At 36.5% G+C, this 27,983-nt stretch overlaps 1 protein-coding gene across 1 annotated transcript; it reads right to left on the bottom strand.

Annotated features, from left to right (window-relative positions):
• Positions 1 to 3: 3 nt before the first annotated feature.
• LOC136238305 (protein phosphatase 1 regulatory subunit 21-like) lies at positions 4 to 27,510 on the bottom strand. The gene is made up of 31 exons (XM_066028714.1): positions 27,418 to 27,510; positions 25,841 to 25,909; positions 25,702 to 25,779; positions 23,042 to 23,113; positions 22,889 to 22,981; positions 21,736 to 21,806; positions 21,271 to 21,364; positions 21,074 to 21,132; positions 19,955 to 19,995; positions 19,133 to 19,174; positions 18,115 to 18,170; positions 15,855 to 15,944; positions 15,742 to 15,804; positions 15,571 to 15,672; positions 15,438 to 15,523; positions 14,849 to 14,979; positions 14,641 to 14,733; positions 14,416 to 14,477; positions 9,584 to 9,649; positions 9,315 to 9,386; positions 9,111 to 9,179; positions 7,906 to 7,998; positions 7,767 to 7,805; positions 7,644 to 7,706; positions 7,486 to 7,584; positions 7,333 to 7,371; positions 5,727 to 5,795; positions 3,955 to 3,996; positions 2,424 to 2,522; positions 1,880 to 2,005; positions 4 to 179 (listed from the first exon to the last, which is right to left on the bottom strand). The coding sequence occupies exons 1-31, from the start codon at positions 27,469 to 27,471 to the stop codon at positions 159 to 161; spliced, it is 2,253 nt and encodes a 750-aa protein (XP_065884786.1). The 5' UTR covers positions 27,472 to 27,510; the 3' UTR covers positions 4 to 158.
• Positions 27,511 to 27,983: the final 473 nt, after the last annotated feature.

Raw genomic sequence — 27,983 nt, 5'->3', positions numbered from 1 at the left:
ATGTAGAATGACAAATTTCAACATTGTAGTATCTAGAAACTGGCAACAATAGCAAGTACAGTAGGCTGTAGTTTTAATATACCTGTACAATATAGTTAAATATTACTAATCACACAAAAATAAATATTAAATGTTTAAATAAATGATCTATTTGTGTTCTACAGTCTTCTCTTTTTACCCTGTAAATAAGAACAATTACAACAAGATATTACAAGGATCACAATTAGTTAACTTTATATTTATCTGTAATTGTTGCAATAGTACTAGTAACCAAAAACATATACAGTTATATCCTAAAGCAATTGAGTTATACAATACGTACCTATATCACATGGAATCAAATTTGCTGTAATTATGGATTTAATTAATCATAACAACAATTACAAAAACAATTTAACGCCATTCAGCAGAAGATGTAGGTGTTATGTACTATTTTGCACTAAGTGAACTAATTTTGGAAAACCGTTGATTCATGTGCATGATGTGTGACATACGGTGGTGGATCCAAGGGGAGGTACGGGGGCATGTACCCCCCCCCCCCCCCCCAAAAAAAAAATACACACATAACACCATTGAGAATCCTCCATAGTTGCTGAGTGTGAAAAAACTACAGTGTAACATCTGCAGCACTATACCATGCATGGACACATTCAGCCAGCTAAGGATAGCCATTTTGCAAATGAAATGCACATGGTCTTGTGTATTCCATTCTTTAGGCCCATATTTATTATAGCTATAGCTAACTGAACAACTACTCATGATTGTCACTTATTCCTAAACAACTGTTGATCAATGTAGTTCACATAGAAAGCAGATATTTATGCATAAAACCACTCTGCATCAAGTTTTAGTCCTGAAACATATGAAATAGCTTTAGGCAGCCCCCCAGACCCCCTGCTCCAGACACCTACTACCCCCCTCCCCCTTGCCAAACCCTGGATCTTCCCCTGGACATATTCAATAAAGATTTTAAACCACTATAACTCAGGAAGGCCAAACACGCGGAGTTTGAAATTTCACATGCAGCCAACCACGGTATTTAATTAACTCATTGCACTCCATAGTACGTTAGCTACTGGTATATCCTTAATTTAGAGCAACTTTTTCATGGCAGTATTTCAACACACAATCATGTGTGGTGGCAGGGGTGGAGGGTGGGAAATCGGTATATGAACAGGAAATGGATGGGCAGGCCATATGTAGTCTCTAACCTTAATATAGATCACCTGACCTAATGGAAATACATGAACACATCTAGTCAATTGTCCAAGAATATATTCTGGCTAGGGCTGAGTGATATTATCGTTTTAACGATATATTGTGATATCGAGATATTTTGTTATTAATACCATGCCTGTATATTATTGTCATTAAAAATCCATTTGTTATGTACTAGGCTAAGAATCCTTGTAAGTCATAACCTGGTTACCCCTGCAGAGAGGTGTGAACACCATAACATAACCTCAAAGAATGTTTTACAATAACTGTTACTGTAAACAAGGATGATAGTGGCTAGTTTGATGCTACCTTTAAAGACTTCCTGCAGGAATGCTGAACAATACACTACTGTATGTAGCACCAGTTATGATTGACTTATTTGTAAGTATCGTGAACTATTCAGTATCATGAATAGTGGCTTTAGTATTGATTGTGATACTAAACTGGCAGTATCACTCAACCCTAATTCTACTTGTGAAGGCAAACTAGTGGCATGGCTATGATGTAAATGAGTAGTGTGTTGATCATTCACAGTGAAAAGTCAACTTCAATGGTGTGTGCAAACATCAACGATTTTCACAAATTTGGTCACAAAATAATATAGAATACAACAGTAGGCTACAATTTCTTAATGCATTGGGTAATTTATGTATAATTTTACCTTTGTTGACTTCAGTAATTCCATTTCATCACGTTGTTTGGTAATTGTTTCATTAAGGGAACAAATATGGTCCGACATTACACTGATCTGTGTCTCATAATTATCCTTTGTAGTGACCAGCTCATCCTGCAATGTACAAAGGTGCCATAGACATTTTGGGAGTTAAAGAATAGCTTAATGAGATACATGGCATTGTAAACCATTGCCAAGGTATCATTTTAATACACACTAGCACAATTAAGTTGGCAGCATAATGGTGACATGTGCATCCTGTTAACAACATATCGACACAACAAGTACATTGTACCGTATTATTAAACCTACAGTTTTTAATTTCGAACAAGGACAGACTACCAAACCAAAATGTACATTTAATAATTACTCTACAAGTGCAGTGGACTTTTACCATTAGTTTGTAAAGTTTCACTACAACCATATTAGAATGATCTTGTCTTATATCTCTTCATTTTCATAGATACATGTGTACTACACATCACATTGTACAATGCATGATTGTACTAACATTACAGATACTGTTATATACCTGTAATTTGGTTTGATTATAAGTAACAATTTTGAGTTCTTTTGACATCTTTTCATCACCAGAAGCATAATGTTGAACTTGCTTGTACAGCACACAGTACTATATAACAAAATTAAATTATTTTGATATAACATCAATTTCATATACATACAGTATACAGGTAGTACATAGTAAATATGACTACACACAAAGTTTAAGAATGCACAGACACTTAAAACTGTGATCATTTTTAACATACCTGTACAGTATATCTCTGGTATTGTAAAATTTTAATTTGTACTCTAGTGAAATTATTGTGGTACCTACAGGTTTCAGCATTGCACTACACTACTGGTCTACTACAGGGGCGGATCCGGGGGAGGGGTTCAAAGAATTCTATGGAACCCCCCTTTTTGGAAGAGCCTCAATAATTCGAGATACTATAATAGAGCAGTCAAGATCAAGATACTCTAATAGAGCAGTCATAGCATTTAGAGAAGCAGTGTAGCAAGTATAATTGGTGGAGGGTAGCTATTGTCAGCAGGTAGTTACCTTTTTTTTTTTTTTTTTGGTCTTCAGTTTACAGCTAGGACTGAAGTTGCAATACCCCCTTTTAAAAAGTCTGGATCCGCCCCTGTACTAATGTACAATATAGAAACGCTGTGTAAAAGGGTGAACATACAGTAGCTGAAAACAAAGCATAATAGCTACTTTACTCCTTTACTTTTTCAGTGATTGATAGTAGGGGCATACGTTCAAACAAAACGCCATTCTTTTTTTGATGTGGTACAGTATGCACTGCCATTATGCTTCGTTTTCAGCTATGTTCAGCCCGTTACACAGCATTACAAATAAAGAACATTACGAGTAAAATCCAGCCACTACAGAAAATACAGACAATTTCTGTTACAAATAGCTACCGCGAATCAACACCTTGCGCTGTCAGCAAGAAAAAATGGGACACAAAGAAAGACAAAGGTAAGTCCATGATGCATATATTGTATGTACTGTGGAATGTCAAAAGGCCCCTGTCAGGTTGAAGCTACTGTACATCTAACAGTCATGCCCGTAGCCTTAGCTATTATTGGAAGTTACACTTATCTGAAGGCATCAGTCAGTTAGTCAGTCAGCAGAAAATTCTGTTAAATAATTATTTTAAAATTCTGTAGCAACTTATCGGAAGCATTTTTTGCTGCTCTGAAGACACTTTTGGGTTAACCAATACTGCCAGAACACCATGAATGCTTTGTGATACTAGCTTTTGATTAATATTTTTTTTGTGAGAAAGTGAAACACTCCATGATCCCTAATATACAGTTACTAATGTACTGTATGATTTTCACCATATAATGCTGCTGGACAATTCAAGAGCACTGTATATATTATAATCCAGACACTATACTGTATATATAAATTACAAAAACAAAAATAGCAGAAAAAGATATCTGCAATTGATATTTTTCTAAATTTGAGAAAACCTTCAGACATTTATACTCTTGTATGTTGTTGTACATACAGTGGTATACATGAAACGCACAATTATAATGTATACCTCAGAATAGTATAAGCCGGCTTTGGCTTCAGCGTCTTGAAGCTATAAACATATACAACAAGACTGGTAAGTAATGGCAGGATGTGTATATATGTAAGTTGTGTTTAGCTGATGTATAGTTACTGTACAAACACATATATGTACATGAAATTGTAAAAATAGACTGGAAAAGGCCATATCTCATAAACAAACAGTCCTCTTGATACAATCTTAAAATTACTACATTGAACCACACTGAACTGTGGACTAACAAAACACAGTAAAAGTTGATGTTGTGCTATGTACTGCTAAAAACCCATCACTTTCTAGGCATTCAATCAACCACGTATATAACTTAGTACATATTAATGCTTTGCTATATTTAGCTAGCTAAATAGAGTTTGGTTTGTAATTATTGCAATTTAATGTGTATTTCAGGTTTGTAATTATTGCATGTATTTCATAACTCATTAACTTGTCATTTGCTAATTATGTTGCTACGCGCTGCTAAGGAAGCATAACTCAAACCATAGATATACGACTCCTAATAGGGATCAGAAATGGTGTCACACTCCAGAAATAGGCTTGTTTCGAATGTTACAGGTGGCTTCCGTAATTTGTATCGTGTACTAATTTAATTGGCCCGTAATGAAGTTTTAAAGGTTTTGCAAGAGTGATTTACATGTACTACCTAAGAGCTACGTGTGCTACCATCATACCAGCTTTGTTCCACAGCTTTAACATTAGATTAAAGCTTGAAAGACAAACAGTTACGCTAGACAGCAGCTGTGCTGAGTTAGGAGAACAGAAACTTGGCGGTACAATAACACCTAGCCAAGATGTAACCAAGGAAATATGCAGCGTTTAAACTAGAGGTGTGGCTTACAAACCATACTGTTCAATTCTAATGACCAAAGGGGTTCTAAAAAGCCATGTATCGTCGATACCAGAAGGTATACACAGCTGCCACAGGAACAGAAACGTACCTTGGTGTAGAAACGATACTGAAACGGCACGATATGATGAGCTTCTTCTGTGGGAAAGGCCAGTCAGCGACTTCCACCAAAGCAACTTGTATTGCTCAACCTTACAGAACTTTCATATTCTACTAAACCTATACTGATAGTCTACAGTAAAGAAAAATGTTATGCTCTTCAAAGCAGTAACAAGCGAAATGTGCCTCGTATCTAACCAGTGACGTTAATTGTACAGGTAGTATACTGGGCATGTGACGCCATTTCCAATCTCTATTAAGAGTCGTATATATATGCTCAAACCAGGAGCATATAAGTGCTAAAGGCACTTACAAACAAATGATTTAAACCACAAATTTCACAGAAATATTTTCTCAATTGTTTTATAGTGTACCTACGTAGCATGTTCTTTTTAAAGATAAAGACTCATGACTGTCCTTCATGATCAATCTCAATCACATAAGTATGGGATGCATCCCCTTTCACCTTGAAGGATTCGTTATTCCTGGTAGCCTACAAGGCTAGATACACATCCTATATAGCCCATTGTGAAAGGCTTTCACAATGCCTTCAGGAACTCACTTCACCCATACATATTTCAAGCTGGCATGAATAAACTAATATTTTAGGCTATTTCCATTATATGCTGTCTACTGTACACTGCACTGTAACATTGTGAATAGTTGCAGTTGCATAGTAGCAAAGCAAGAAACTTGACTGAAATGATACACACACTACCTGTACCACAATACAGACTACACGGGTGATAGTATCATACCACACTGTCATACAGTAAGAACAATATGGATCACAACAAACCTGTGATGTTAGTTCAGTTATTCTTGTAGCATAATGGTTCTTAATAAGTTCTGCATGGTCCCTTTCAGCCTTATATATAAAAGAAACAAAATAATAATACATTGAAAAATGTGACCAGTTGAGACCGACTTGTTTGCATAATTCTATTTTAGAGATAAATGCCACTTAAACACATTCGGTATAAAAATGTGCTACATAAATAATTTTATGCACATTTTAATCGCTTCAGTAAACAATGAAGGAAGACTCGAATTGAAATATCTAATACATCAATGGATTCACCTCTTCATGGATAGTAAGAATATGGTTTGTCTCGTTTCTGTACCATGAAGCAAACGTGAGTTATGTTTATGTTGCGATAAAATTTAACTTTATCATCACTGTTTTTAAGCTTGAACTGCCTTGTTGCTTGTTGGCATAGGTGTATTTAGGCCAAAAACTATACCTTGATGAATGTCCCAGTTCAACATGACTTTAAAAAGTTTACATTTGGTTTTGTAAAGACCATTGTAGTGTAATAGTTTTACGATGACCATTGTAATGGTAAAAACCAAACATATCGTAATTACTATCCTGTTTACAATATGTTTACATGTTTAAACAAAACAAGCCTAGTTGCCAGTTGCATGCACAACCACACACAGAGGGGCAAGAACAAACTAAATGTGTAACTACCAGCTGGCAACAAGCTTGATAACAGTAACTTTGCAGCTGTCATGTAGCAGTCAATTAACAAAACAATAGCTGTACAACATACAACACAGCACAAACAATCACTAAGGCAACTGTAAAAACTAACGGTAATTACTAATAGTATTACCAATAGTATTACAATAGTTCTCTTTGAACCATATGTAAACTTTTTATTAAAGTCCCCTACTTTAAGTCCCAACTCTGTAGCCCGTTGTACTTGAGACATAATTATGATCGATTAAATAAGCACCTGTAATTTTTTCTGTATAGGCTCTGTACAAATCAATTGTTTTGCTCTTCTTGTTGTCTATCACTACAACTCCAAAAGCACTTACGAGATAAGGCTGAAACTTTAACTGCCCATTGATTTTTCCTCTAGACAACAAAAAAGTGATAAAATAAAGTTTGAAGAAAGTGTAAACAAGTCGGGTTTTCATTCAGCGGGTCACAAATTCTAATGTATAACAATATAAATGTATAGTAGATACAGTAAAATAGTAATACACAGTACACTACTTTGACATACTGTAGATATAACATGTTTATGAGGAACATAGAAAAAAAATCCCATTTCTGTTTCATTTAACGGCATATATAGTACAAGCTATTCTGTTTGTGTTGGCGTTCCTCACAATAACCCCAGCATGTAATGAGTGAACTAATCATCATCCTCCATTTCATTAAAAATAGGCTATCGCCAATTGGAGGCAAGGTGTAGTACAACAGTTAGCTTTGTGACTTGCAAGAGCTAAAAGCTGTCACAATTAATAGGTTAGCAGTGATGTGATACAAGACAAGTTCTAAGCTGGTACAACAGATAGCTATAAGATACATGTACATTTACACTAAGAAATTCAGATGCCATACACCATGCAAACAAACTACAGATTAGAGATGCACAAACAAAACTCACAGTATCATCATCCACGTCACTGATTGGAGACTCAGATTTCTAATGAGCGTATACATGAAATTTTAAACACAAAATTTATACAATGCAACCAACAACAACAGTAATATGTACACATACACAACTGTACTGTATGAACGTAAATACACAACATACCTGTTGGATCATATCATTCTGTGTAGGTGGTGCTAGTTCTATAGCAGCAGAAGGATTAGCGTGCAGTTCGGATAGCTGCTTTTCTAATTTGACTATTTTCTACATGACAGCACAACATTTCATGTAATAAATGGTTAACACTATGTACAGTAAGTAACCTGGTGTTCTCTATCGTATTTAATCTTCATTAGCTGAGCTTCCAAAATCCATTTCTCTTTATCCTATAATTACACAGCACAGTACATGCTAACTTAATACAGCAATAAAAACAACCAAATTACCTGTTCTAGCCGTGTTGCTACATCCTTCAACTCTTTAACCTGTATAGTACATTTGCCATTAATATTGCAATGAAACATGCAAAATAATCAAACGTACTGTATAGCCCAGAACATATGTATTTGCACATTCTTACAGTACCTGTTGTGTTAAAGATTCAGTGTCATTTGAGGCAAAGTGTAATGACTTAGCCATATGTAAGGCCAACTGATAGGGTACTGTTCCAGTTGTTACCTACATATTGGATAACAATATCACTACACATACAGTGACAAACAAACATGCATACGCAATCAATGCTTTCAGACGCACTACGTGTATTTTTCATAAAACTTTTGTTGGGAGCAAGACACACAGTAGCATTGTGTGGCTCAGAAATTCTCCCAGCTTATATACTGAATTTGAGCAAATTCCCCTGAAAATATGACATGTTAAGCTTGCCTGATCAAATTCTCCATTCTTTTCATACACATATCAAACTGCCACATGTCCGCACAGGTGATACCTACAGTAGCTTCATTCAGGCCACTAGCACACCAGCAAGATACTCACGTAGAACAGTCACATTCCAATTGCATGTTCAACAAATCAGGTACATAAATATAGTTTAAAGCAAGTTGTAAGCTAGCTTTGGGGGGGGGGGGGGGGGGGAAGTAATATCTTTACATAATTAAGCTATGAAAACGAGTGTGGCCTTCATTGATAGCTTGGCTGCATATTAAGGTACACCTGCATAGGAGCATACTAGTACCGGGCCTTGAGGGGATTTGCTGCACTATCATGATGCACTGTTTAAACACGAAACAATATGACATTAGTAAAGTTCCTATGATGAACATATACATGAGGTACTGTATGAACAAACTGCCTTCTGCAATAATTCATGACCTAACCAAACTCATGCTTGTGCAGTAGGTACAGTATCAGTTCTAATAATTTGTCCTGTGGATTGCACTGCCAGTTGGCACTACACCATGGCCTTTAATGCTAAAATGACAGTCATTAAAAGCTTCATTATAAAACAATTATAGTAGATGATGAGCTCTTTGCTTGGCGTGAAAGCCACTTTGATACCTGCAGGCAGTGGTTGGCAAAAACTTATCAGGCATCAAAGGAACTAGATTATGTACGTATGTACAGCGTACAGTGTATATACACAATAAATCAATGATGAATTGCTTGGATTTGATTACTCTACAGTACATATTAGAGTATTTATATACATGGTTACTATATTATTAGAGGGAGTAGGAATCAACAAAATTACTTATTTTTGAAGTAAACTGTGCTGTATTTTCAAAGCAAAGACTAGTTACTGTAAGTACACAATCAGTACAGGAACTTACTGGAGTAAAACTCCTCATGTACTGACAAGCCCTTGCTCTCAATACATCAATCACATCAGAAGAAGCAGTCTGCAAATAAGAAATGAAACAATAACAATATGAGCTTACACACACGCCACTTATCAACCATTATACGCGTGCGCACGCAAGACGCATGCATGCGTGCACACAGAGTTTTAAGCAGGACGCACATGGATACCTAACCTCACTAGAAGACACCCTCATCATTACAACAGACACTATGGTATCACTGTTGTTCTTTAGGATTGAGGATACCTACAGTACATAATGTATATGCATAATAATAACACATCTTGCATGACAGCAATACACAAACAGTATTAGGGCACACCATTTAAATGTAAAGCCAGAGAACACTAGTGTGTTTTATCACATCCTGTACATGATGTCTAGTAATGTACAGGGTATGGTATAGTGTAAGATGTACAGTACAATATATGATACATATGTACCTTCTTGGAGGCAGCATTAAGTGCTGTCAGTGAAGACAGTACGCATTCACTTGTGGTTTGTAAGTTCTACAGTATATAAAACACAAACAGTACATGAAGGTCAAAACAATGCACTACACAGCAATAAGACCAGAAAGATTGATTTGTACAACTATGTACATAAGGAAAGAGATTATAAGCGCTTGTTAGCCTATGAATGCGAAGTTGAGACTCAACAGTCAAATCCATTGAAGGGTAAGTTTTCCATCCTTCAGTACAGACAAGTGAAGGAAGACCAATGGGCATTCCATCTTTCCAACGTGATGTAGTGTATGTAGTAAAACTGTACACAAGCACTTATATCTCATACTTTCTTGGTGCACTACATTGTAGCAAGAATTTTTAAACTAAGGTGAGCACAATGAGACACCCAGGTTTACGTCATCCTTTATTAAGATTCAAGCAATTAAAATACATACAGAATTTTATAACAATACACACATACATTTAGCACATATTGTTACTGTAACATTTTAGACATGTAATATTATGTCTGCATTTTTTTTGCAGATCTGGTCACAAATAGTAGTAGCAAGATATAGAACTCTTGTTGCAAGGACTACAACAAAAACCACCAAATAAGGAACCTGCACCACATCACATATTTTGTACAGGCCGGGGGCTATGCATGTACTGTACATGAATGTCTGCCTTATTTTCATGTAAAAAGTTTGATAACTTGCTTTTTTTACAAAATTAATTTTAATGACTGCTCTATCAAGACACACAGTAGTGTGTCGTGCGGCCCAAGAAGCTGGCGTGCCACACCGTGAGTATATTAACATGAAGAAAGAAAATGCGATTTTCACACCTTTGTAGCTCTGTGATCTCTTACCTGATTGAAACCAAATCTGCTACAGAATTGCCGGCTAGGTAGGGGAGTCTACATTCCAAATTTGAAGAAATTCACTCAAGCAATTTCCGAGATACGGGCAGCCAAAGTTAGGTTTTTTTTTCTTTGTTTTTTCTTCTACTTCTTTTCACACACTTTGCAAAATCCGCAATAAAACACGAATGCGTGCTCCAATCAGGCTGAAATTTGGCACACTTAAAGGGCTCATTAAGGCGAATCTCAGTACCAAGTTTGGTAGAAATCCGATGAACATTCACGGAGTTATGACTGATTATTTGCGTAAAATAAGGTTGAAGGTCTGTCACGCTCACAGGGTAAACCACTTGAAGGAATGAGCTGAAAATTGCTATGTAGATGGAGTAACTATCGTAGGAGTGCCTTTTTGTGGTTTGAAAAGAATCGAGCTAAAGGCCATCGAGATATGACAGAAAACCCAACCTATGTCACAATTACGCGATCAATTTTTATGAATAAAAAACTATTAGTTTTCACGCCTACCAGGCAAACTGCTTAGAGCAATGAACTATAAATCGGTGTGCAGCTGGAATAATTATCGCAGAAAGTCCTTGCAGTAGTACAGAAGAATCGGATTATAAACCACTGAGATATGATTCGAAAGCCAACTACGTGTAGCAAATGAGAGATCGAGATACTCTAATAGATCAGTCACCCTAATAGAGCATTCAGCTATACATTTCTAATTTACTCCATTGTAAAATTATATACACTGCAAGTTATTTTGTAGAGAGTTCAGCTACAACAGGCCACTCTGTAGAAAATTCAGCTACAAACAAGTCACTGAGTAGAGAGTTCAGCTACAAAGAAACTACCCAGTAGAGAGTTCATCTGTATACACAAGTTAGCTAACCTATTGAGATCAGCTACAAACAAGTTACTTTATACAATGTTCAGCTACAAGTAAGTCACTCTGTAGAGAGTTCAGCGACAAAAAAAAACCACCATGTAGAGAGTTCAGCTGCAAACAAAAATATCACCTGTAGAGAGTTGCTAGAAACAAGTCACCCTGTAGAGAGATCAGCTACAAAGAAACCATCCCGTAGAGAATTCAGCTGTAAACAAGTTACCCTATAGAGAGATCAGCTAGAGACAAATCATTTTGTAGAGAGTTCAGCTACAAACAAGATCACCCTGTAGAGAGTTCAGCTAAATACAAGTGATCAGTTTCACCCAGTATAAGTGCTGGAAACAAATCACCATGTAGAGAGATCAGTTAGGAGGAGTAAGTCACCCAGTAGAGAATTCAGCTAGAAAAAAGTCACTCTGTAGAGAGATCAGCTACAAACAAATCACCCTGTAGAAATATCAGCTGGAAACAAGTCACCCTGTAGAGATATCAGTTAGAATCAAGTTAGTAACCATATAGAGAATCAGCTACAAACAAATCACCCTGTAGAAGTATGCTCTAGAAACAAATTACCATGTAGAGAATGCAGCTTGAAACAAGTCACCCTGAAAAGAGTTCAGCTACAAACAATGAGAATTTCAGCTACAGTTCAGTTATGTAAAAAATCACCTTATTCAGTGTTAAATATACAAATATTAAATCAGACAAAAGCTATACAAAGAATTACTTCTTTTGTTCCAAAATTCCTGCAGTAAAGAAAAAAGAACAAGTTAAAAGGAAGCACCAAAGCCAGTTTATGGCCTGGCTTTGTGGCTTGCAATACAAAAAGAAGTGATATCTAAACCAAAGCAGCCAAGCTGTAAAAAAGAGTGCGGCCCTCAAAAAGGCCAGAGTGAAAAAAGATGTGAAATCCAAGGTGGCGGCCAAGAAATGGCTGTGATGGTAGGTTAATGGCAAAAATTTTACTTACGACAATTCTGGTGAATTTGGTGCCGAATCCTAGTGGAGGAGGCAACGCAAATTCACCTGAACTGTCGTAATTAAAATTTTTGCCATTAACCTACCATCACAGCCATTTCTTGGCCGCCACCTTGGATTTCACATATTTTTTCACCCTGGCCTTTTCGGGGGCCGCACTCTTTTTTACAGCTTGGATGTTTTCGTTTAGATTAGAGAATCTTGACCTTAAACTCAAGTTATAAGTTAATAGCTATATCATACAGTACTGTACTGTTAATCCAACAAGTGAATGTGATACAATATAATACTGATACAATATAATACTCTCAATAGCACCTTGATGTATTATTTTGAAATACGTCAAGCGATTAGCCAATAGAATTAGTATTAGGGCTGAGCGATACTGCCATTTTAGTATCACGATCGATACTGAAGCCACTATTCACGATACTGAATAGTTCACAATACTTATGAATAAGCCAATCATAGCTGCTGCTACATACTGTATTGCTCAGCATTCCAGCAGGAAGTCCTTATAGGTGATAGTAAACTAGCCACTATCATTCTTGTTTACAGTAACAGTTATTGTAACACATGCTTTGAGGTTATGTTGTGGTGTTCACACCTCTCTGCAGGGGAAACCAGGTGGGTGGACTTTATCACTTACAAGGATTCTTAGCCTAGTACTGCATAACAAATGGATTTTTAATGACAGTAATGTACAGGCATGGTATCACGATAGTTAATAACAAAATATTGCGATATCGATACTTTCAAAATATCGTGATATATCGCTAAAACGGTAATATCGCTCAGCCCTAATTAGTATTACACTTGTTTGTCAAGGTTCCTTGACAAAAACCTGTAATACTAATTTGATTGGCTAAAATAGTGTGGTGTGTTTCTATTAGAAGTAAATGTCTGACTTGACTAGTGTTACCATAGATATAGATGCCCCATGGTATAGCAACAATATGGATGCATAGCAATGTTTGCTAATTAACCATTGCTAAGGTAAATGTCATTTTGAGACCATAGCAACAGTTGCTAAGTGTGATTGATCTTTTGCAGTGGTTATTTTTGAATTTTTGTTACCTAGCAAGCAACAGTTGCTATGGTTGTTGGATTTAAAATAGAACGGATGGCTGTGGTATTCAGGATTAATAGTTCTCGCATTGTAGACAGGATAGGGGTGCTTGACTTCGCCTCACACTATTTCACTCCTTCCTGTTTACAATGCTTGCACTATTAATCCCGAATACCACAGCCATCCATCCTATTACATATTCATATTAGGATCCTGGCCAAAATATCACCCAAAACAAGCTTCACAATACACCTTGGCAGTAATGGTTAGGTATAACCAAGCCCAAAAGTGCCTTCAGTACGACCATAAATGCTTGCTACAAATTTTTATTCAATAGAATTTTCTACTGCTTACTTGCCTGATGCCTTTAGACAAGTGTAACTCAATAACAGTTAAAGCTATAGGATTGATTTATTTCACTGCTCAACATTGCTTCAGCTGGATAGTACATACAATGCATGCATCATGGACTTACCTTTGTCCTCCTTTGTGTCCCATTCTCTTTGCTGACAGCCCAAGCTGTCGATTCACGGTGCACGATGGCTTCCCTACCATTGTAAACAGGAATTGTCCGTATTTTCTGTGGTAACTGGATTGATTGCAGAAGAGCTTCTCCTACTGTTCTTTGTTTTGTTATGCTGTGAAACAGGCTGAACATAGCAGAAAGTAAGGCGTAATGGCAACTTCACTTTTGAGTTAATTGATAGTTAAGGTGCATGTTCAGTCAAAAACAATACCTCTGGCACCATCCTTTCTTTTGATGCAGTATGTGTGTGTTCACCAATAATAATATTGTTACAAAAAGTAAACAAGGGATTAAATGTCCACTAGTACATCTGCACGTGTAGCTAGGTGACCTCCCTTGTTTCCCTACCTTTTTTCTATGAACCCCTTATTTTTCCTTATACTTGTAGTACTGCAGTACACAGTTGAAACTTTGGCTATAGATACAGTGTATCACGTTTAAAAGATATACAAGTTTTGCATACAAAATTAAAGCAAATTTTGTACAAACACTGTATTATTACCTTTGATACAGTTGGTAATGAATGTTCCTGGACAATCTTGGTTGAATAACAGGATAAAATTTCTATAAGTAAGATACAAAACTGTTATGGAGAACTACTTTTTGTTAAGTCACAAAAGCATACAATAAAAGCAAACAAAAAACAAAAAGACACATATACTACTCATAACTCACACAATAATGTTATACAGCACCAAATATACTGTAGTACATACAACTTACTGACCTTTGATTGATTCACATATTGCTGCAAAACACCCACTAAGCTTGTTATATATAGCCTCAACCGTAGGCAATGGGAATTTAAACTGAGAGCTTGCTATAAAAAATAAATTAAAAAAAATTCTTGCGTAATTGTACTGTACATATATACTGTATGTACGTACAAAGCACATGGTGTACAATGCATTGTAAATTGCAGAGAACTTACTCACCTATAAGAACTGATATATATGAATCAATTGATTTAAATTTATTTGGCAAGCTAGCAATAACTTTAGTTGTTTCAGAATTTTTCTTCTCCAATGATTCTCCACACACAGTCTGCCGAGATTCTTCTTGTAAACTATGTACATAAAATGACATTGGTATAAGAACAGCATACACAGTGCATATCTGACAAGTATCTACTTTTATATACATACTTACTGCATACATTTTAAATCAATATACGTACAGACGCCACATCAGAACAAAATACACATCTGCAGAAGTTTTTAATTCACTGGTATGTTTAGCTTTCATTTCTCACATATAATACATCAGACATTATAATCACATACTCTACATGTACATAGGTGCAGACGAACACAGATAGACAGGTACATCATACAGTACATTCACACATTTGTTAGGAAAGCAAATTCAGAAAACCAGATGTGATTCCACAACCAGCTTTAGACAAATACATACACTTCTATAAAAGCAAAAAGTTTGGATGGGCACAGTCAACATGCTGTTTTACATACAGTATCTAGTATGTGTACACACTAATACTAATGCATAATACATCGCATACAATACCTTAGCAGGTGATAAGGTACCACTCTGTCTATAAACATTGTCAGCTTGTGACAGCATTCTCCAAACTCTTGCAGAATATGATCTTTCTGTGTGACACATAATACAAGCACAGCATACAGTATGGTATACATACCACAACAACTTGTCCCTGTTTACAGACATCAATGATCTTATTAAATGCATTCTGCAGTGGATGAGAGCATTCTGCAGCAAACTCATGAAGGCGCTGAGTGAACTGCCCATAGAAAATGTACAGTGTAACAATACAGATGCTCACAAAGTATAGTACTTATTGTATACTTACCTTTTTGTTAACAGGAGATATTATTTGACCAGTTGTGCCATCAATTGGATAGTAATTTGAACGCTAAGTATAACAAAGTCAAAAATATCACCACAAGAGTGTATCAGGTATACCTGCTCCAAGTAGGAGAAGTAATTAGTAATGTGGGTCATAAAGGCAATGACATTCTCTTCAAGATCATTGATCACATCAGATAGAATGGACTATCAACAACAACAATAATAATAATAATAATGCACATATATCCCATATACAGGGTACTGTTTCATGAAGTCACATTTTATACATATATAACAGGACAACATCTGTATATACTGTAAGGAAAAAAAAACAGGGAGCCATTATTATACAGGTATATCATAAATAGTTCTGTGATTGTTATATTAATATCATGAACTACTACAACTACAGCGTGTTAAAACAAGTTGATGTTGTGCTACTTCTAAAAACCAGGCGCCATGCAGCTAGCTAACTCATCTGAAATGAAGTTATTAACCAACTATACTGTATGTATTGTATGTATTACATAGGCTTTTGGTTGTGCAATAATACATAATTAATTTATTGTAATTCTCGTAATTCACGAAATTTTTGTAATTCTTCAATTACATTGCTATGCGCTGCTAAGGAAGCACTTGTTAAACAAACCGCTTTTATCAACACATTACGCACAGAAGTATCTTCTAAACTTTGACTATCATGTTTTTCCACAAATTCTCTCAACAAAGCCTCAAAGTTGCTCTTCATTTACGTTCACGTACGTAGGGGATACACCCCCTTTCCAACTCGAAGGGATAGGCTATTCCTGGTAGTCTACGAGGCCTGCACAGTTGTTTTTCAGTTGTTAAACTCCTGTAAAACCCGAAGAGAAGGTAATTCACGAAGTCGGAGGAGAGTCGCCACACCCGTATTTCAGACTGCCGAAAGAAACCACCTCAGAGCAAAGTTTACCTGTGCGGAAGTTTAATACAGACTTCATTTAACTTTTACTTCTTACGTAAAAGCTGCTTTTCCGTTTAACGATTTTACTCACGTGGGTGCATATGGACAAACATAGGTAGATATGTAGATAGGTAGGTACACGCACACGCACACGCACACACACACACACACACACTTTTACGAAAACAATTTCAGTAAACCAGGTGCGTGCCCACAGCCGGCCTTCGGCCAGCTGTGGGCGTGCGCCTGGTTTAAAAAGTTGTCCACAAAAGTGCAAAATACAGTGTGTGTTGTAAACTGTCCAGTGCTACACCAAACACTGTGTTAAAAAAAGTGGCACCAAAAAGTCCAGCCAATATAAAAATGTCACTAATGGGTGCCATTTCACCTTGGGAAGATGGCCCATCCTGATTGCCCCCCAACTACACACGGACTTGGTCATAGATACAGAGGACAGCCAGTGGTGCACCACATGGCCTACATGCGGACTTGGTCACAAGCTTTGTTAGTGACTTGACCTAGCTAACCTACCAGAAGAAAGCTGTTAGGATAAGGAAGAAAAACCCTTGTTAGAGAAAAACCATTGGTATTATTTTAATCCTTGCTACACAGTACATCACAAGTAGAAAGACGTAAATTGCGTAGCCACAGGACAGATGCTTTGAAAGTTACAGTGCTTTGTGCAAGGCACGCACATTTATTAGGTTATCCAGCTTTCTGGACTATGTTCAAGGAACTAAACACACAAACCTATATAAAATGATCCATAATTTGATGGTAGCTGCTCGTATCATCTTGCAACAAGTTCCTACTAAACTTTCTGTCAGGCTATACATGATGCATATGAGTAAACCCACAATCAAAACTAAACAGGTTGCAAGAATTAAGCAACACGGAGATGTGACTTGCTGTTGTTCATTGCTTCATTTCAAGTAAGCCGCTGTAGTTACAGTGTTCATTCAAGTAGCCTAGTGAACACACTTTTGATCAATGTTTAGTTTTAGGCTAAGTTACCTCACCTAATGTTGCCATGTGTGCCCATATTGTGTAAACATGCATTTCCCAAAATTTCTTTGCAGGTTTTTTAAGGGTTAAGTATACTTTGGACAGGAAATATTTCAAAACTCTGTCATTCCCTAAGCCAACTCCAACAACCAAACAAGAACTTTCTCGCTACACCGGGACCTCTCTTAACAAGCATTCTAAATTAAGGACGTAGACTTTGGTCCCAACAGGTCAGACTTTATACAGTTTTACCCCTGAAAGAGAACACCTCTATATTCAGCAAAAGTTATAAATCCCAAAATTCTGGGCCTCAAAGTGTCCATTATAGAGAGGTCCCAATTTATATAGTAAAGTTTGAAGTTGTGATGGCTCTATGTACTTTACACCGCACATACAACTGTTAAGTTACAATGAAGGCACACTAACCTGTACTTGAGTGTCAAATTGAGGCACATCAAGGAATCCAAAAGCACCACTTTCACCTGTACCAAAAAAAAAAAAACATTCATAAACTCATTTCACTGTATGCATAAAGCAGGCAAGTATGAATAACATGCAGTAAAACAAACACTTGTTCAAATGCATGTTCAATAGAATGGAACCTGACTGTATAGGGCATTGCCAATACACAGATTTGGAGGTAACGAAATGTACACATTATGCACTGTAATAATATTCACTTTAGTAGTAAAGAGTAATAACACATTATATGTACATGGAAAATTAACAAGTTATACGGTATGTAAAATGTAAGTTAACCCTTAAACCTGCATAGTCCAGAAAACTGGCGTATGCCTTGCACAAAGCACTGTAGTTTCAAAGCATCCATCCTACGGCTATACAATTTAGATCATCCTACTTGTGATGTAACAAGGATTAAAAGGGATTTACCCTAACACTAAACAGTGAGGCCAAAACTAGCCATGTAAATGCAGCCTGTATCTTTTTGTTAAGTAAACATGCAAACCCTTTACATACCTTTATAAAACGATCCATAAACTTGATGGTGGTTGCCCTTATCACCTTGCAACAACTTCTGTTTGCTTTGCTATTACATTTTCTATCAGGCCATACACTGTATATGACTCATGTGAGTAAACCCACAGTCGAAATTAAATGCGTGGCAAGAGTTTTGAAACACAGAGATGCAACTCGCTGTTGTTCTTTGCTTCATAACAAGCAAGTCACTGTAGTTACAGCATTCATTTTAACCTTTTATAAGTAGCCCAGAGAACAGGCTCGACCAACGTGTAGTTTTAGGCTATGAGAATTAAATTATCCCACCTAATGCTAATGTTGCCTGTATGCCCATATTGTGTAAACATGCATTCCCCAAAAGTTCTTTGCAGGTTTAAGGGTTAATGAGTAATGCATAACAAGTCACATTTTTAAAAGTAATGACCCCAACTTTTCCTATACATGTTAGTGCATAACAGTCACTTACCTGACACAGCAGACTGAACAACTAATGCCCTAGCCCTTTCACCTAAAAGTAAAACAAATCATTGTATCCATGCATGTACAGGACATATGTACCATATACAGTAGGTGATTAACTGTATAGTAGCATTATTACTTTATCTATAAGCCAAGCTATGAAAAAGATGCAGTGCTCCAAAAAAAAAAAAAAAAAAAAAAAACCATGGTGAAAATAAATTGTAAAATCAAAGGTGGCGGCCATGAAACCATTGGATTGCAGCATTTCTTGGCCGCCACCTTCAAATTAATTTCACTTTTTTTTTCAAACTGGATTTTTTTTTCATGGCTTGGCTGTGTGGTATAGAGACCACTTCTTTTTATACCAGTTTTAAGGCTTGCTTTACCCACCTTATTTTACTTTCTACAGCAATAGCATAGTGGTGGTAATCAAGAAAGTAAACAAATTGTTATGCATAGTGATTACATCTAATGTACACGTATTTGTGTGTTTTGGTGATTCTTTATGATCACTATATTAGGATGACTGCTCAATTAGGGTGTCTTAATCGTGATGTTTGGCTTGTACATTATAACTTGTAACTGTTACTCTGATTCACATATAAGCACAAAAGTTTTAAGCTGTGATGGGTAGATGCATGATCTACAAACTTAGTTTCAACTCATTTCTTTGTCCTGAAGGTGTGGCAATTGATAGATCTTTCAGATCGCACGCACTGAGGTTTATCTTTTGGACTCTTCTTGCATGTGCAAAATTTCAAGGCTGAATGATGCAATTTTGTGCAAAACAAAATAAGGGAGCTTGATCATAAGACACTTAGTACTGTACCTGAAAAATCTGACACATCTTCACTGACTTTGCTGGATTTCCTGTAAAAAATGGTTCAGTTACTGTATGATAAAATAGCACACAAGCCATGATACATAACTTCTCATGAATGTACCTGAAGTCTACATGAACTCCTTAGCATGCACGTTATTTGTAGAAGAATGTTTTATGCAGCATGCATGCATGGATTGAGGAAGTTTTAGTGTACTGAAATTTGTAAAAGCATATGTACAGGGTATGTGTAGCCTATAGCTGTGTTTGTCTGTACGCACCCACATCAGCAAAACCATACAAGCAGTCAGCATATAAGAATTAAAAGTTAGATAAAGTTTATCTGTAATAAACTAATGCACAGGTAAGCTTTGCTCTCAGGTGGTTTCTTTAGAGGTGTGAAATCTCTACAGACTTTGTGAATGACCTTCCCTTTGGGTTTTACAGGTGTTTAGCAACTGAAAACAACATTGCAGGGCTCATAGACTACAAGAGATAGTGTATCTCAAGGGGACCGGGCATGTCCCCTTAATACGTGAATGGAAGTAAAGAACAGCCTTGAGGCTTTGTCTAAAGAAGTTATGCAAGAAAACATGATAAACAAATCACAAAACAGTTGATCAGACACTTCTGTGCATAATTACACTATGTTCCTTCCATACGCGTCACTGTCTTTACAAACAAATGATTGACTAGCAATATGGTATGTAATGCAAATAAGACTTTTGACAATTAATAAATGTCTCTTGACTGTTAAAATCTTTGTTGTCATGCCTGCAGGGTATAATCTGCTTATGGGAGTATATTTTTTGTTCATAGTCTAGCCACTTGTACTGCAGTCAGATAGCAGGCATAATTGGATTATGGCTATCCACAAAAGACCCACAAGAAAGCTGAAGTCTGTAAATGCGGGATTACACTAAAACCATGAAACTCTGTGAATTTAAGAAAACTATTTAGAATGATACAGCTGTAAGTTCAACATGGCATACAGTATACACCTGTAGTATGAATTAACCGACCACATTTTTATTGTAGACACAGTGTTATTAGGTGGAAATACATACTGTACTATACATACACCTGTACATAAACAAGTCAACTACAGTGTACAACTAGATCACTTACACATTTTCCAGTTTAATGTACACCTCTTCAAGTTCCTCATTACTTCTTTCAAGCTTTCCCTAAAATTATGGGATGTGGGTTAATAGTGTAGTATACATTCCATGACCAATACAAAGTGCATACCGTATAGACAATGTACTATTATTTATAATAAAGAGTCATGATCAGTGTATGTATCATGTATAGTCCTTTCAAACCTGTAAAAGAGCCTTTTGCATTTCTAACTTGTCAATGGTTGACAGTTGATCTTGCTGCAATTTTTTAGCATCTTCAGCATCACTTGCCATTTTCCTTTAAGAAAGCAACACCAATAACATGTATAATTCATTGTGTGAGGATAACACTTAGGACATTTCTTTAGAGAATGTTAAATAAGTTGGAACCTCACTGTGAACATCAATAAATGCTTGAATGAATTCTCTATTAGAGTAGTTAATTGCTTGATTAGGACTATAAAATTTTAAGCCATCTCACTCCAATAAGTAGCAGGGCTGTAACAGATACTGTATATACATGTACGTACATTGTATATCCGTATTTATTCAATATTTGGATAGTAATCTTAAGCCATCAGGATAGTTAATAATTTAAGGTGATTCTTTATCAAGACCACTGAGATATGTATATACCACTGTACAAAGACCCACAATATATGTACTGACCTTTCTAACTCACTAATTTGATTTTGCAATAAGGTTATAGACCTGGATGATTCTTGTGAGAGTTTGTCCATCTATGGATAACACAATATACCACACTCAGAATAGGGTCATATCACACAGACAATACTGTTCTTAGAGAAAATATACTCCATTTCCACGTCTGTTTTAAGGCAAGTGCATGGATGCTATAATTACTTACTACTACTAGTTACTACTGTATAGTCACTTGTAGAGTAGTGAAGTACCCCAACCAGTGTACGTTCTATTAGAGTAATTAACCCTTAAACACGCATGAAACTTTTGGGGAATGCATGTTTACACATTTCACGCATTCATGGCGAAATTAGGTGGGGTACGGGGGTAGTTCAACTCCTTTAGCCTACAACTACACATTGATCAAAATTCTATTCACTGGGTTACTTGGGGAAGGTTAAATAAACACTGTAACAGTGGACACTTACTTGTTATGAAACAAAGAACAACGACAATCAGTGTTATCCATCAACCAAGCTTCTCGCCATGTGTTTAACTTCGATTGTGGGTTTAATCAAATGAGCTTTGTATGGCCTAATGCAAAATTTAACGCTGAAGCGAACAAACCTTATTGGAAGTCAATTGGAACAACCGCCATCAAGTTATGGATCATTATATAAAGGTATGTAAAGGTTTTGCATGTTTATTAATGAAAAGTTGATTACATGGCAAGTTCTGGCATCATGCTTTAGCACAAAGGGGAAAGCCCTAGGTATCATTGTAATACTTATTACATTACGAGTAGAATGAAGTAAATTGCTTAGCCATAAGGGGTATGCTTCGAAAGTTATAGCACTTAGTTTACAGCCATGCGTATTTGCCTATACTGTATACACGTTTAAGGGTTAACAGAGGCTCTATATGGGCTTCATTGATATGTATCTGAACTGAATTCACTAAATAAAGTTAATGTATAATTCAGGACAAAAGGTAAAAATGTATCCCTTTGGCTCAAATTGATACTAAGGAATTTTGTCTAATAAACTAATTCATCATGGTCACACAATCAGGCTAGCTACATGTACAGGTATAATTATGTTAGCAAATGTTTTGTTACCAGTTGTTATATTTGTCTTGTAACTATACTTGCATGTTGTGATGTCTTGTATGCATACCAAACCTGTGATTGGAGCCTCTCATTTTCATTTATCCTAGCCTTCAGCTCTCCTGCTTGAACATTAAGATATTCTGAGCTCACATTCAAATTTGCTCCCTACATACAAATACACATGTGTGTACATAGTACAGCCAAAGTTAATTTTGCATACAGTACCTTAGTCTTTTTCTCTTTCTTTCGTTGTACGCTATCAATTTCTTGTTGTAGTACTTCTACTCTTTTGCTTAGCTACAGAAAATTTGCATAATAAATAAAGCCACCATGAATATACGTATCATACAGTACAATAGCACTGTATAGTAGAGACATCAAAGGTGTGGGGGTGATCCGTGATATAATAACCTGCCGTGATTTTTCCTCACGACATGACAGTATTGGTTGGGTAAAACCAAGCCCAAAAGTGTCTTCAGATCAATCCGAAACGTTTCTGTCAAGTTGCTACAGAATTTTATAAAAATTTATCTAACGGAATTTTCTACTGCCTGCCTGACTCCTTCAGTCAAGCGTAGCAGAAAACTGGCTACAGCTACAGCCCTAATTCTTTCGCAGAAACGTTTCTAGTTCGCTTAAGAAAAAAACTTTTGGTATATTGATAAACATACGATGCTTGCGCTATTGTCTTACCTTTTATCCTTCTTTGCCATGGCCATCAGTCAAGGTTCTACCGCTGAGTATTAATAGACTACAGTACGGCTTCCATCTACCAGTGTATATTGGATCAAACTATTCGAATACACGTGGTCGCCGGTTGCACCAAACTATTTGAACACACGCATACGTGACTTGCTGTTGATGAGAGCAACTCGTGGCGAACTATATAGCAATGTGTATGTAAGTCAATAAATTTAGTAATAATGTTAAACCGAGTCGGGTCATCCAGGTCCCGCTTTAGAGACTATTCGGGTCTGACCCACATGCTAAATTAAATGTGGACGTGTTACTACATGTCATAGCTTAGCCCTGTTTCTTTCGTGAGCCACGCCCACTTATGTAAATTACTGTCTGTACTCTGTAGACATATGGTAGCCACGCCCATTCATCAGTCTGTAGGTATGCACGAATCCATGTCCATTATTGTCTGTAGGCTTATGTAGAGCCACGCCCACTGATCAGTTGTTATTGTATGAGTCATAATCTACTATAATAGTGCTGTGATTAACTCTTTTAACTGGTTTTGTGAAAAGCAGGCTATTTAGTGGTCATGAGCTTGCAAAAAAAACTTCACAAACAAGTATAAGAAAAAATTAAGAATTTTAAATTAGAGTAGGGACAGTGTATAGTGCTGCAATAAAAAGTACTGAAACAAACTGGATCGGAGTAGTACATAATGTCCAAATACTGTAAAACAATAAGAAGTGAATATCACTACTGTGCAGTGAGTGTAGCACAGTAGGGACTTCTTATTGTTTTACAGTATTTGGACATTACGTACTACTCTGATCCAGCTTGTTTCAGTACTTGTTATAGCAGCACTATACACTGTCCCTACTCTAATTTAAAATTCCTAATTTTTTTCTTATACTCAATACATATGCATCCATTAATAATGGATAAGCTATTATTAACACCTCCAGCTGGCTGACACTATTGCATTTAGGTAATGCATCGTATTCCTGATATCAAAAATCACGAGTCAATCTGTCCACATCCACGACAGCAAAACAGTTATATAAAATTTCTACTAAAAACTGAATGTTTCCATCATGATTTCTTAGCATCTAAAATGATACTACTTTATGTACAGTACATACATGTAGCAATACAGAGAAAGTTTCTTGTGTCTACAACTGTATAAATTACTGCTAGAGTAGATTTCACACATAAAACCCCAGTTTGCTTGCCAGCAATGTTGTTAGACACATGTATTCGAAATTAATAGTTACTGTATACAAAGAGAATTAGCAAAGTCGGAAGTGTTGTGTCATCACTTTACAGTACACTCTTTTACAGGGAAATATATATAGGTGTATATGGGAAACAGGAGATGCTCCACAAACTCTTGGTATTACATAGTACGTAACACATACATTTTAAAACTATATAGTGGCTCTATTGCATGTGCACACACAATACACCATCCACATTACACAATAAAAGTGTAACATTTACAACTATGAACTTAACCCTTAAACATGCAAAGAGCTTATGGGAATGCGTGTTTACACAATACAGGCACTCATGGCGACACTAGGTGGGGCTTAATTCTTATAGCCTAGCTACAACTACACATCAATAAACAGCCTGTTTACTGGGCTAAGGTTAAATGAACACTGTAACTACAGCGGCTTACTTGTTATGAAGCAATGAACAATAGCGAGTCGCATCTCCGTGTTTCAAAATTCTAGCCACATGCTTAAGTTTGGGTTTACTCACGTGAGTCATATATGGCCTGATGGAAAATTTAATGGCAAGTCAGACAGCACTTGTTGCAAGGTGGTAGGAACACCCACCATCGAGTTATGAATCATTTTATAAAGGTACCCCCCTGTATGTAAAGGGTTTGCATGTTTCCTTACCAAATAGTTACTTACATGGCTAGTTTTGGCCTCACCATTTAGCGTTAGGGTAAAACCCTAGGTATAATTTTAATTCTTGTTACAACATGAGTAGAATGATATAAATTGCGTAGCCATAGGACAGACGCTTTGAAAGTTACAGCACTTTGTGCAAGGTACCCATATTTATTAAGTTTAAATCTGGGTTTAAGGGTTAATTAGTCGTGTAAAATATCACATTGTATTTACTGCCAATAGGAGCCTATAATTATGGTATTTAAGAAGTACAGTGTAGCATATCAACTACTAGTACATTCATACCTGCTGATTTCTAAACTGTAATGCTTCATTTTCTTGATCCATTTTATGGATAGCCTGTTCTTTTTCTCTGATGTCATCCTGTAAAATGTATATATTACTATATATTACACTTTCTATATGTACATCAAATCATGCACACCTTTAGTTTAGCACCTTCATTTCGTTCTGTAAGTACTGCCTCCTTCAGCACATCAGCATGGCTCTTTACCTGTAAATGTGAATGGAATACAATGTACCACACAGAGATCTGTACATGTGTGCATTGGTTCATGGACTAATTTTTCTTTGTTGTAATGGATGAATTTCATAATAACAAAAGTTGCCCTTAGCAACCTGAATTTTACAATATTTGTAGGGGTAAATGTCTATAGTAACATCTCCAAATTTTAAAAGGATAGCATATATACACCTGTAGGTCATGAGATATTACATTTTAAAGTTTGTCGTTTTTCCATACTGTACATTGTCTATGATAGGGGGCAACAGTTGCCTCTTCTGGGTAATCACATAAATAATGTGTGGGAAAACAACAAATTCAATTAATGTCATTTCTCAATTTAACATTATTTGTAGGTGTGAATCTCACAATTAACCTTTCCAAATTTTAAAACAATAGAGTATATAGATCATGAGATATGACATTGTGATTTTCACATACATTATCCATGTGTTTGCCCAGAAGGGGCAACTATTGTATGAGAAAACTGCAAACTTTAAAATGTCATATCTCATGACCTATTTATGTTATCCTTTTAAAAATTGGAGACGTTACTTTTGACATTTACACCTACAAAATAATGTAAATTTCAGGATGCTAGAGGCCAATGGTTTAAAATTCCTTATTATGAAAGTCATCTATTGTACTATTCAATTGCATCGTGCCAATGCTGTAAATCCCAATAAATAAATAAATGGAAAGTAGCTACACATTTCCATAGAAAACTTCCTGCTAAATAACTGCACAGTAGCAGTAACAGTATGCATATAAGGTAGGCGGGGGTAACTTCGTGAATTTCGACTTTGATCGGCTGAAACTCTTTAATGGCTTGATCAAACGATTTGATATTTTCTGTGTATATACGCTAGGATATGGTGATTACTTTGAGTCCAAGTATGACACTCTAGCTTCTGTAGTTTTTATGAAATCGTCGTTCAATTGATGATGTGTAACAAAATTTTTGCTAAAAAAACTTTCCGGGTACTACAAAACTTGCTCTGCCACTTAGAGGACCATGTACATTGTTCTATTCGACTCTTTTAACTTGGAGAAGTAGGTAAAGTGTCTAGTGTAACTCTTTTCTGGCAACAATCCATGTTTCAGCCATGGCTATAGGCAGTGAAACAGGAGAATTCGTAAATTCACGAAGTTACCCCCATTGCGTGTTTTTTGACACTATCGGCTATTTCCTGCCATATCTCTCTAACCGATTACTCAAATCTATTGTAACTTGGCAAACTTAGACTACATAAACACATGTTGATTGTAGCCAAGTTTCGTATTTATTGGTTTTGTATATCTAAAGTTATAAACAAAAACGCAAACTTTTCACGAAGTTACCCCCATTTACCTTACATATCACAGAAATTCGGAGTTTTAACGTGATTCTCGGAACACTCGCATGTTGAACCCTCCACAACATTTAGTGAATGACATGAAATAACTCAAGGTATTTACCAGTATACGCGTATACACTACCACAGCTTATACAAGCTAACCTTTGCATATTCTTGAGCCAATCGCTGAAATTTTGCCTGTAACTCAGAACCCATCACGTCAGTGAGCTTTATATAGAATTCATAAAAATTGGGCGTGACAGTATTAAGAGGCGTTTATAATTTACAATTGATAAGCGGCGCGCGAAATCAAATGTGGGTCTGGCCATGAATTAAAGAGGTAGCTAGGTTACGTAGTTCGAGCTGTCTGCCGGCTGGGATTTTTCAGCCGGTTCTCATCCTATACACTCGGTATTACGTGATGATGTGATTCAGTTCAAGACCAGACGGCTATATGCACAGCCCGTAGGTCCTGAAATTTCATGATTTAGGCGTTTTAGTGATTGCCAATGGCCGGGTAGGAGTCAGCTAGGGCAGGAAATTAACTGGAACTAACTGATAGGGTGATGCTAGGTAATTAAGGTCTGGATTTCTGGACCTTCAGTGTCGTCTCTGCTAAACACTCTAATAGAACAGATGGCATGTCATTGATCCTTGGTCACGGGACTTACCCTTGCTCTGGGACTTTACCTGTTCAGACACCCTGGCCCCATCTAATTTATCTACTT

The sequence above is a fragment of the Dysidea avara genome, chromosome 11 (assembly GCF_963678975.1).
Source record: "Dysidea avara chromosome 11, odDysAvar1.4, whole genome shotgun sequence".
NCBI lineage: Eukaryota > Metazoa > Porifera > Demospongiae > Dictyoceratida > Dysideidae > Dysidea > Dysidea avara.
The sequence above is the reverse complement of the archived record's forward strand: the minus strand, read 5'-3'. Positions and strand labels throughout refer to the sequence as shown.

Bases quoted from the DNA above. Each gene is read 5' to 3' on its own strand.
- LOC136238305 (XM_066028714.1), bottom strand. From the start codon at position 27,471: ATGGGTTCTGAGTTACAGGCAAAATTTCAGCGATTGGCTCAAGAATAT. The intron at 5,796-7,332 runs GTGAGTTTTGTT...TTTATATATAAG, and splicing joins GTGACGTGGATGATGATACT to GCTGAAAGGGACCATGCAGA. The intron at 2,523-3,954 runs GTATACATTATA...TTTGTTATATAG, and splicing joins CCGGCTTATACTATTCTGAG to TACTGTGTGCTGTACAAGCA.